This window comes from Amia ocellicauda, chromosome 10 (genome assembly GCF_036373705.1).
Source record: "Amia ocellicauda isolate fAmiCal2 chromosome 10, fAmiCal2.hap1, whole genome shotgun sequence".
NCBI classification, from domain to species: Eukaryota; Metazoa; Chordata; class Actinopteri; order Amiiformes; family Amiidae; genus Amia; species Amia ocellicauda.
In genome coordinates, this window is record NC_089859.1 from 8,389,095 (window position 1) to 8,401,425 (window position 12,331).

Here is a 12,331-nt window from a genome sequence, read left to right on the forward strand (position 1 = left end):
TAAGAACTGGCATGATTATACTTTGCTTTCTTATTATGTTGACTCTACCGTTGTCTTGACCAGACTGCACTTACCTATATACAGACTCTCATCTCTCCTTCCCTCCCGACCTCTCCAGTCCTCCTGTGCCAGGAGACTCACTTTACACCTCTCCACTACTCATCCGACAGAGCCACTCATTTTCAACCCTTGCCCTTAAGTGGTGGAATGACCTTCCACTGAGGTCAGGACAGCATAGTCTCTGACCACTGTCCAGCGATTACTCAAGACACATCTGTTCATACTTTACCTGTAATACAGCAGTTTATTCTCCTGAGCTGTTCAGCACTCAGCAGGGCTATTATGCACTTTATTTAACTATGCTTCCTTATTCTCCCGTGTACATATGTACTGTTAGTACGTCTATGGTTTTACTGTAACTTTACCTATGCCCCCCTCTCTTTAGCACAGTCTTAGAACTGAATTACATCTGCATCTGCATGTTACATAATTTAATTAGGATTCTGTTACTGCACTTATATAAATACTATTACTACTACTAATTATTATTATTATTATTATTATTATTATTATTATTATTATTATACAGTATACCATAATACAATTAAATTGCATCAGTGTTTAAGTCATTTTTATTGATTTTCAATGTCTATTGTCTTCCAGAAACTCCAAAAAGGAGGAAATCACTGCGAAGGAAGTTTGACTCCTTTTCCAAAGAGAGAAAGGAAAGAGGTAAGGGCAAAGCAAACAAAAGTGGCCTTGTCATATTTCATGTCTGAATTTAAAAAGATAAGTACCTGTTAAGTCTGTCAAGCTCTCTGTGTGTCCCTAAGTGGTCTCTTGCACACAACTGAACAAACATTGGAAATAATAAGGCTAGAAGTAATCAAATACATAATGAGAATTTGCTTGAAAGCCCAAGGGACCATTTAAAAAGCACACACAATACTCTTACAAAAACAGTACCCCAAGGAGAATCATTCAAAGAACATATTCAGTATTGCCAACATCGAAGCTACATTGTCAACAGCTTCTAGTAATTACAGCACAAATGCTAAAAACACTTTATCCATCTGCTAAACATACCACTTTGTAATAGAAAGCAGTTTCAATTTTGCAGTGCCAATAAAATAAATGCTTAAATAATTAATAATGTGTGGAGTTGCAATGGACTGAGAAATGTTTAATGATATTGAAAAGAGATGTGGCAACCACACCCCTGACCTTAGGAATAATATTCTGAGTTGGAAAAAAATGATTGTTTTTCTGTTTCACATTTAGCAATGTTCCATGGGCCAGATGAGAATGCAGCTTGTTGCCAAGTTAAAGAGTTACATGGGTTTTCCCAGGTCTCTATAAAGCTCCTAGGCCCTTAAGAAGCTAGGACATAAATACCCTAATCAAAGGGTACATTGGTACTTTGCCATGGACATTACTAATGACCTGAGCACTTTGTGTTCTCTTTGTTTAAGTTGAGTCATTTATTATCATGTCAGAATATCTATTAGGGTTATTTCAGATCATTATGAAATAATATTTCCTATTTTAACAGATTTATAGCAACACATGCAGCAATTCGCATACAACAGTACTGCTATATACAGGGTCTAAAACATATTCAGCCCAATCACTTTCCCACACTAACCACTAAATGTCACTCTTCACACTACGTTCCATAGCTATGTTTTCAAAAAATAAAAACTCCATAACTTCTTGTGACACTGTACTTGGAATTAATTACATCCAATCATAATGACAAAAAACAAATTAATCATTAGGAAAATGAAATGAAAAATGCCACACAGAACCAAAAAACTGTGATAATGCTGTCAAACTGTACAAGGTCCTATTTCCAATGTGTAATGAATTATTACATTTGCTAGTACACAGAGGAGACGAGAGTTGGAGGTGGATAGTGTATGTAGAAGCATAAGTATAAGTTTGATTATTTTAATGTAACTCTAATCTGTAATTTATTGACACTTTGGAAACTGAAATTGGTTACATCTGAGGGTAGGGTGGAGGACTATACAGCAATGTGTGTGTTTTGGGACAGAGGGGAGTAGTAACTGCCAAATGCTAACTGGATCCAAGAGGGGAGTACTTCACAATGAAGTTTCTGCTATGTGTGCAATACAGCTATCTTCCTGCAGAACCCTCAGCCAAATTAAAGCTTAACGGGCTGGTGATGAAGTCTCAAAGCTGGAGACTGACAGTAAAACCTGATTGACCTTTATTTGCATTAGAGCATCTGAAGTCAGAAGTCAATTGTATTATTCTGGCTTTTTTTAAATTGTTAATTGTTTTAATTGTTAATTGTTGTTTGACAAAGTGTTGTCACACTTGCAAAGTCTCACATTTATAAACTGAACACGTATGTAGTCTGCTATATCACATATATCTTGATTAGTGTAAGGAAACAGGCTTTTAGGACATATGTGTGATATAGGCAACCATAGGCCAGGGTTATGTACTAAATTAATCCTCTATAGTTCTGAATGAATCCCCCATGTTATTGTAAATGTACAAATCAAATATTATCCAGAGGAATCTTTTATGTGATTCAAAGTGTTCTGAGAAAAGGGAATCCCTCCCCTTCAGCTACTCCTGGGCTTTCTCAATTCCTTACTCAATATTTTCCTGAATATGAATTACACTAGGTTGGACATTATGTAACGAGTGAGAGATCTTATTTTAATTGTTGGGAGTGGAAGATGCATTAAACTGGTGTCCATATTGTAATGTCGCAAAGCACTGGTAATACTTTAGTGATCCTTAAAGCATTGGTGAAATCAAGACATCTGATTAAAGGATCTAAAGGGCTGCCAGCTGGGGACACTGGCGCACATTGAGAGTGGATTATTTAAAGACAACAGGATTGCTCTCAGGTTTTCTCAAGTCTAAAGTCTAGTATATTTAAAGTAAAGGGTACATGATCCATATGTTGTATCATTACTGAGCAGTTGGAGACTAATTATCGATAAAAAATAAAACGTCTGACATACACGTCTATTTATACATTATTCCCTGCATCAAAACGGTTTCTGGTGCTCCACAGCTAGTGGCTAAACCACTACAGGCCCAGGTGGATATCGGTTCAACACTTCTTTTTGTGCCAAGATGTATTGCTCTGGTCAGTCATGCAGCATTAACGGTACAATACAATTCATTAGCACTTCACAGGCAGGGAGAAAGCAAACATTTGTGTAAGATGTTGTCATAATGAGATTAGAGCTTGCAACCTTCTGTCTATCGCGATCATTACAGTAGAATTTATACTTACCTAGCTGCACTGGGTATCAAATTTCGTCTGTTTTAAATCGCAAAAAAGTTCAAAGGTGTTGCCTCCCAGTGTGTCAGTGAAGCCATGTATTCTACAGTGAGTGAGTTATAATTGATATTACAGTTGTGGAGTGTTTAATGAACAGCATTTCGGCTGTTGGGTTTCAGAGACTGCTCCGAAGGCCTTTGGGATCCCTCTTTCCCATGTGATCGCGAATGACAGAGCCCACAAACAGAAGCAGGACGCCCTCAAGGAGAGCCGCAGGGACTGCCTGGACCTGGAGGCCAGCGTGCTGCGATTCCGGGCCGAGAAACAAAACAAGCCCCCCAACTCCGACCCCCGCACCACACTTGACCTGCACAACAAGCATCTCTCCCCCACTTTCCTGGACAACACATCCAGAAGCCATCGCAGGGTAAGCTATCAGCTGTCTCCCTGGCCTGTTCCAGTGTGTACCATCTCCAGGTGTAACCACAGCTCCATATCTAGATTTCTCTGCAAACCCCTCTCAACCTGCATCCTGTTCCTTACCCTAAAATAAAATTGATGTTTGCAGGGAGTATGAGTTGCCAATGGGAACATGTCGTAGGGCTTTTAATTGTTTTCCTCTGGTAAAAGCATTCCAAGAACAGAAATTCACAGATTCTATTGTCTCGGTTGTAGTGCAAAAAAATAAGAATTTGTTGAACAACCTGACCATTTTAAGCCTGTTTGTTGAAGTCTGGACAGAGACTCGTTGCCAAGTACTCATTTAAAGCCAAAATGTTTTTCTAATGTAATCAGCAGAGCTTTGTCCGATATAGACAAATAAACAAAATGCCCACTGTTGCACCATGGCCAGAATTGCTTATTGAGAAATAAGTACGCAGTGGCTGAAATACACACAAAAAATGCAGAAAAACATTGAGCCAACTCCCTTGATATTACTAGAGAGAGCAAAGTTGAGCTTGAAAGGGTTTTTCTTTGATATCCAGAGCTCCACGGAGATGTGTTCTTTTCATGTATTGACTATAATGAGTTACCATACTTGGCTAGGGACCTAAAGCCACTGCCACATTAGCTTCACCTTGCTGATCTGTCAGGTGATGCGCTTGGTCCTTGGCCTGGAATCTGTCCAACATCTGCGATAAAGATTTACGACTGGCTGGGTTTCTGATGCTTATGATAATGCTGTTGGAACTGCATTGTTTGGAGTCAATTTAAGTCTGGTTCACACAAGACCTATATCTGACATCAATTGGATGATAATTCAATTCAATGTTTATTTAGTATAGAGACCTTCACAAAAAAACAGAAAACCAGTAAGCACAGGAGAGAAAAACAAAAACTCTGATAGAGTATCAGACTGTTACAGGAGAAAATAAATCATTGAGAGCCTAGGGCCTAGCCCTAATGGTTGCCTCCTCTCCAGGCAAAAAACAAACACAGACACACACAAAAAAAACATTTGATAAACAAGGTCTGTTCTTTTCACTACAGGTAGGCCCTATCTGTTTGACTTATAATAATAAATCACCTTTTTCGATGGGAAAGGCTTACAGCATAGCATAGGAGATAGTGTAATAAGTTAAGGCATGTGATACATGTTTATATATGTATAAAACAAACACTTGCATACCTACAAAGTGTTTTAATGCCGGTTTATTTCAGGGAGGGCTGTCAGTGGATTCCATCTCAGACCTGGTTGACAGTCAGTCACGTTTATTGGAGGCCCTGCAGCTCTCCCATCCGAATGAACTGGAGAGCAAGAGGGTAACTGGGCGGCCAAAGAAACTCAGCCTGAATCCCATCTACAGGCAGGTGCCCAGGATTGTTGACCGCTGCTGTCAACACATCGAGATTTATGGTGAGTTCAGCAGAATCCAATGATGTTGTAATGTTGGTTACATAATGTATTCATGTTTGCAGTTTCACACACATTTTTTGTTTGTACTGAGTCAATAAAACACAATCTTTAAATTGTTTTATCTTGTAAAAAACGCTTAAACTTTTGCTACCAGTCAGTTTGTCTCTAGTGTCCACATGGGAGACTGAATCTTACTAATTATGGTCTGGGTAAGGGAGTTTGTTTATAATTGTTAATTCTTTGACTTCAAGCCAGATCCCTTATCACATAACACTGCTTCTGATTTTCTCTATAGAAGTTTTTACACATTTGAGATGTATGCCTTACATGGTTGTCCTTTCTAGAAAACGAGAATAATACCCTGACTGCTCAAAGGCAGTAAGGAAGTGTAACAGCTTGTAGAGGCACTCTGGTTTTTATTGGCTCATTTTGTCCTCTGCATAGATTCTTAAAGTATTCTCTCTGTCTGTCTTTCTTTAGGTTTGCATACTGTAGGGATTTTCCGAGTTGGGAGTTCAAAGAAGAGGGTCAGACAGGTATTGCATTTGCCACCTCTTTACCGTTCCTGAAACTTGCACAGAAATGGAATACTCAAAATATGTACCCATGTCATTCCCCCTCACTACCTGCTTACCTGTTTTTTGTATCAGACCAACTACAGTTTCTATCATCAAACACACCATGCCAGCATGCAAAGAAAGCTGTGCAAACATGCTGTGTATTTTCCTTATTTAAATATTTACATCAAAAATCTGCTGCCACCTTTTCCAGTAAATTAATTTATCAGCTTATAAGAATCATATTCCCATGGAAGTATTTGCATTGTCTCTTTAAATACATAAAATGAGAAGCTTGCTCTACATTTGAATGAATATTATTTGTCCTTGATTTAATGTAAGGGGCAGTAAGAAATGTGAACTGTCTACAGCATTTGAATATGATGTCCCCATGGCAGCCAAACTTAACATTGTGTTTGCCTTTCAGCTGCGTGAGGAGTTTGACCTGGGCAATGATGTCATTCTGGATGATGACCACAGTGTCCATGATGTGGCGGCTCTCCTGAAGGAGTTCCTGAGGGACATGCCTGATCCCCTGCTGCCCAGAGAGCTTTACTCAGCCTTTCTTCACGCTAATGGTATATAGCAAGAGAAAAACACTCAACGCAGTTTTGGAGTTTTTCTAAACCCGTGCTGGAATCCAAGTTATCCACATCTTTGATCTCACTTGCGTCTATTTATAGATCAATGATTCCAGAATATGCACTGCTTTATGTTGCATGTAAAAACAACAACATGCATATTTCATTTGAAAATGTGGAAAGCAGAGTGTTTATCGTTCAAAAACATGTACATAGTGTGAATTTCAATGTAAATTATGAAGTGCTGTGTAGGAAAAGAATTCAGTCAGTTGTTTGGGCCCCAGGGCGGGATTAGAAACTGAAACTCTGTATGAAACTAAAACTTTCACCTGATATCCATGGCGTTCGGGTTATAAATAGATGTCATGCATGTTTGTGTTTTCTATCAGTGTATAAAAAGCATGTGACTTGAATGTTATGTGAAATAAATACAAAACAGCAAAAACTTATTTTCACCTCTCTGTAATAAGTGGTCTCTTGTATTCCACAGACGTAGATTGTTGTTTGCGTGTCAGATGGCCATAAAAAAAATAGAAATATGGTTGAAACCATTTACATGTTCTTTAAGTAACACTATAGTTAAATATCTGACTGAAAGAGAGTGTATCAGCTTGGATTAGTTCACTCCCCTCTTGGTAGCACTTTGCTGCAGTGGGTTATCTCGCCCTGCCTTACGTTGTATCGCTTGTCTCTGTGTTACAGCATTGAAGGGGCCCGACCGACTCCTGTTCCTGCAGCAGCTGGTGTATCTGCTGCCGCCATGCAACTGTGACACCCTGCAGCGGCTCCTGCAGCTCCTCCACACGGTGCATAGCCATGCCCAGGACACCACGGGCCCTGACGGACAGGAGGTGAGCATCTCTGCACTCGCGTGGGGATATGATATCATACTGTTTAATGTTGTAGCCAATTAATTGATAACCCTGCCTGTTAACTGCATTTACATGAATCTGCAATTGTTGTCTTCTGTACTTTCCCTTCTTTACACTGTTTACTTGTTAATGATCTCAGTGATCATTATGACAATGAATGAATAAGGATCAAAACCATTAAGAGTACTCGGACTTGGCTGACTCTAGTGTCTCCTTCCATAGATTCAGAACTCTTTAAAGATCCCTCACACTGAAAATGTTTTCCTTTCTTTCATCCAAAGAATTAAAACAGACATTGGGTCTCTTCTGAATCCCAATTTGCACTTTCAGATTTCTGGGAACAAGATGACAGCCGCTAACCTGGCAGTCATTTTTGGACCCAACCTCCTTCAAGGGGAGAAAGCCACAGAGAAGGACTATAGCCAGCAGTCAGTGGGAATAGAGGACAGCTCCTCCATCATCTCAGTCACACTAGAACTATTACAGAACTACAAATCCTTGTTTACAGTAAGTTAGCCTTTATCTTTTCTCAGTTTTTTTCAAAGCTATTCAGAAATCACTTTTTCATTCAACAAATGGTGTGGACACATATCCTCGAAACAGCTTTAAACAGAGAAACTTGTGATTTAAAAACTAATATTTTGAACAAGCTGTGTAAATCATGTGCGGTGTAGTCAGGTCTGAGCCCCCATTATATAAGCTATGGCTGATAATAACAGAATCAACATTCATGCAGGAATAAAATTAAAAGTTAATGGTTAAATAATCTGATATCAGTATAAATAATAAGACAGTTTGTTGTATGCAGCACCCAACTTCATTAAATTCTAGTTGAGTGTTGAAAGAATATATCAGGTATCTATATGGAAAGAAATAAACTACAGCTGTCAGGGGGCAGTATCTAAAAATGTCCATGACTTAATTTCTAAACTTGCATTAACAGTTCCATACAAAATAGATATGCCAGTATCTAATTTAGGGTAAATGATGTCTACCTGTAACTCAGCAATACTAACCATTAAACAGAGTTTCAGCATTTGCTATAGGTGTTAATTCTCTTTAGTGTGCGTGCATATTTCAAACCCCATCCTGTCTTAAAGTCTTCTGGGATTAGGAGGCCTAGTATTTGCTGGGCATCACAAAAAGTGTTAACTGGACAGTTGTAGAAAACTGACTCACTCTATTCCGGACAGTGCTATTTATTTCTATTCCTGGAAGCAAGGTGGCCTTCAGAGCCAGACCCATTATTCCTGATAGACTACTAGGAGCATTAATGACTCAGCATTGCCATACAACAACTTGCACCATCAACTGATAAAAACAGAAATGTATCTTCAGGCAGGATGTTTGTGTTGCCAGCACTCAATGGAAACATACAATGGAATAACATGTCCTCACCTTGATCAAGGGAATTTAAGATACCCTGTGAGATGTGTTTTCCTCCCCAGCTGTGTTTGGACAAAGCAATATTGCTTTGGCTGTATTTCAACATTTGGTGTCTGATACAGTGCTATTTCACAACACCGAAGGCTTCGCACACATGCCATGGTCCTGTTATGTAGTGTGCTTCCACTCCCAGGCTATGATTTTCAAGAAAAATAAAAAGACCAATTTATTTTACTTTGACATCCCATTCCATGGGATTTTTTCTCTCTGCTTTAGAATGTAAAGCAGCCTGGTTGTGTAATTAAACATCTTCAATCTTCAGAGTTACTAGAAGCTTGCTTTATTGTGTACAGGTGTCTGCTGAGCTGCAACAGGAGGTCCTTATGAGTTTACTGCAGACTGATTCAGATGTCATTGACTATCTCCTCCGCAGGAAGCTGAGGTACAAAGCTAATCCTTGAAAAGTATGACCCTTACATTTACACTACCGGTCAAACGTTTTAGAACACCCCCATTTTTTTCAGTTTTTTTTTTTTTTTATGCAGTTCAAGTCCAGTGAATAACCTGAAATGGTACAAAGGTAAGCGGTAAACTGCCAGAGGTTAAAAAAAAAAAGTTTAGATTAACAAAAACTAAAAAATAATATACTTCACCCTCTTAAGCATTATTTGGCAGTATTACACGCAGCTTCTGTGCATAGAAGTGACACTGTATTCCTACAATGCCCACATCGTTTGAAAGCTTATTCTCTTGGTTACCAGCGTTTCATACTCAAACACATCAGATTTACAGTTTCCGTGTTGCCTGCCGTCATTCAGAGCCCGGGGGGTAAACGCACAGTCTGCTACGGTCTGCTCATTCCGACGGTCACAGATCACTCAATTTCGATCGGATTTCTTTGTAAAGAAAGCGTGGGGGGCGGGGTGGTTATAAAAAAAAGTTTTATATCAGAGACTGCTTCATATCGTTAGAAAGCTGATAATCTCGGCTTTCATGGGATACCAAATACTTGTCAAACAACACAACAGTGTAGAGTACACATGGGATTAAAGAGAAGCAAAGGGATATAGGGTACCAGAGGGGTTTGCAGTTTAAGTAGTTGATCTTGTTAAACAAAACGATTCCATGATTTATTTTTTATCTCCAATTGTTTATTTGTACTATGCTTTCATTTCAGAGTACATTGAGACATTAAACTGCACACATTTCAATAAAAACTGGTAAAATTGAGGTGTTCTAAAATTTTTGACCGGTAGTGTATATCAAATTTTGTGTTTGTTGTTTCTCATATTTTGTAGAATTGATGCATTAGAATATGTTATTTTTTCTGATGCAAATAATCCCATCATAAAAGTTGTCATGCTCATTTAGATATTTTTTGTTGATGTTTTGTTGTAAATTAAAAGCATTCTGTGATTTGGCATCAGATAATAAGGCAAGCCAAAACTGGCACAGGACCTTTGTGCTACTGTTATTGGCTTTTACAGCCAGGATGTGTTTTAGATTACTTTTGAAAGTTATCCTCTGATCTTAGCCCATGATCTTCTTGTGTGACAGAGTCTCTGATGTGACCAGTGAATCTGATTCCTCTGGGAGGCACTGTTCCTCCAAGTCTTCCTATGATTCCTCCACGCTGTCTAGTGGGGATATTTCCCCCCTGGATGCCTCTCCCATCTTCTCTGAGCAGCAGGGCGCTGGCAGCCTGAGCAGTGATATCTTCCTCAACCTCCTCAGACTCAACAAGCACAGGAATCGTAAGTCAGGAGCAACATGGGATAAAAGGTCAAAGGTCACTTTAGGAGGCACTGCCTGTCTTAAACTATTATTTAGCTTCTAACTGCTGTTTAGCGTTTGGGGAAATTGCCTCATACACTTTTAACATTTTTTATGTACCACAAAATGCTGCAATGTTCCTTTAACATGAACATGTTATTTCTTTTTGTATGATTTGTCTTCAATGTGACTTGAAAATATGTTCCACTAGATGACAAGAAGGCAATATTTAGCCTCTGCAATGTACAATGGCTCATAGTCATTTACAGAAATGTTACTAACCAGTATGCTCTGTCTTAGGTTCTTCTGAAGACAGCCCTAGAAAACCGATGAACCAGACAAGGCAGTTTTACTCGCACCACAACCTTATGAGTCTGACCCAGTCTCCCTGCGGAAGACAGTCAGAAGAAAGAGATCCTGTTGAACAGGAGAAGACCGTCTTCCATGCCAAGAACAATGGCCAATCCTCTCAGGAAAGCCCCTCTCAAAGCGATGCCCAGACAGTAAAGCCGGGCAGGGGAGGGGAGTCACCTCAGAAGCTGATGGGTCTCTCGGAGAGGAACGAGACTCCAGACATCCAGACTCTTGTAGACTACCCACAACGCCTCTTCAGCTCGGGGCAAAACCCCAATGCCAACAGCAATAACAACACAAACCCTGGCCCCACAGCCCAAATGAATCAGCCACCTTCTCCAGGAGACGGTGTATGGGTGAAACAGGACACTGCAGATACAGTTGAGAGCAGGCCTCAGAGCAGCCCCACAAATTTCTGGGACTTTTTCACAGGAAAAATCTCTGGTTCAGAAACAATCGTATGACCAGTAAGGCTGGTCCCACAATGGTAGCATTCTAGACTAAGACCTGGACATGACCAGATTTAAATCACTGCTGTGGTGTTTTCTGAGACTGTACAGAACAAACAACAGGCATGGTTCACCATTTCAGAATGTGTTCTTCTGTCAAGATGCGAGTTTTTGTAATTTTCCATCAGCTTGTGTTGTTTTCTGTGCAGCCTTGCAGACGTGCAACAATCTGCCGAACGACTGACAAAGTGTTGGCAAAAAAGTGAAACTGAAGATTATGTTTTCTGTTCTTTGGTGCACTACATCCCTCACATTTTTTGTTCTTGCCCTTCTGCTCATAAACATTGGGCCCCTGCAAACAAATTTGACACAAGTTCTCCTTTGAAGTTGTTCACAGTTGTCCCTGCCTTAGACATGTATGATATTGCCATATACTGTAGATATAGATACCTATCTATGCATTTTTATGTATCATAATTTTCATCATCATCATCCTTTGTTGATTCCCTGCTGGATTAAGGTCTGCCCAAGATGCTTCCCAATTGTTTTTATCTAAATCCTCTATTTTCCAGGTTAGACCACAAAGGTTAAATATTCCCATCTTCTATGTGGTCTTCATCTTGGTTATTTTTCACCTCTTGGGTCCAATACTATAGTCCTTTATTCCATCTCTGATATTTTCTTGCAGTGTGTCCGCCTCATTGCCATTTTAACATCTTCACTCTTTATATGCATAATGCAAACTTATTATTTTGCCAGTTACAGATATTGACATCAGGAAAAAGCACCTAAAAGCACTAAATGTCAGAAGAAACTGATGCCTCCTTCATAAGCTATGGTACTTATTTTCTTGTAACAGACTTGTATGTATTCATTGCACAAGAGAAATGTCTTCACAAATTGTTCATGATCAAAACCTTTATAAAGCTATACTTTATTTAATAAAGCCAGAACAGTGTCCCTGCAATGTACAAGTCATCCTTCATTTCCATATTGGTCTTCATCATAAATGGACAATTACATTGTATATCTGTAGATGCCTCATAGGGAGGGCCTAGTTGTCAAGACAATACATTCAATTATATTAACACTATATTGTGACCATCTTTTTGTAAGATCTGTTCTGTTTCTAGATCCTGGGGGTGATAGTTCAGATACATGTTCAGTTTAGTACTGACAACTTGACTGGATCACAAACCAGAAAACATAGGGATCCTCTAGGACAGGGGT

At 39.3% G+C, this 12,331-nt stretch overlaps 1 protein-coding gene across 8 annotated transcripts in view; it reads left to right on the forward strand.

Annotated features, from left to right (window-relative positions):
* The window catches only part of arhgap36 (Rho GTPase activating protein 36), a 36,595-nt gene extending 24,527 nt beyond the window's left edge, over nucleotides 1-12,068 (forward strand). For all 8 annotated transcript variants that reach the window (XM_066714870.1, XM_066714867.1, XM_066714868.1 and 5 more), the window contains 10 exons: nucleotides 664-732; nucleotides 3,451-3,698; nucleotides 4,934-5,129; nucleotides 5,610-5,665; nucleotides 6,114-6,264; nucleotides 6,970-7,118; nucleotides 7,470-7,646; nucleotides 8,879-8,967; nucleotides 10,083-10,279; nucleotides 10,599-12,068. In XM_066714870.1, the coding sequence (XP_066570967.1) occupies nucleotides 664-732; nucleotides 3,451-3,698; nucleotides 4,934-5,129; nucleotides 5,610-5,665; nucleotides 6,114-6,264; nucleotides 6,970-7,118; nucleotides 7,470-7,646; nucleotides 8,879-8,967; nucleotides 10,083-10,279; nucleotides 10,599-11,116 (1,850 nt within the window). In that variant the 3' untranslated portion in view covers nucleotides 11,117-12,068. The remainder of the gene's footprint in view (nucleotides 1-663; nucleotides 733-3,450; nucleotides 3,699-4,933; nucleotides 5,130-5,609; nucleotides 5,666-6,113; nucleotides 6,265-6,969; nucleotides 7,119-7,469; nucleotides 7,647-8,878; nucleotides 8,968-10,082; nucleotides 10,280-10,598) is intronic.
* The last annotated feature ends 263 nt before the right edge of the window (nucleotides 12,069-12,331 follow it).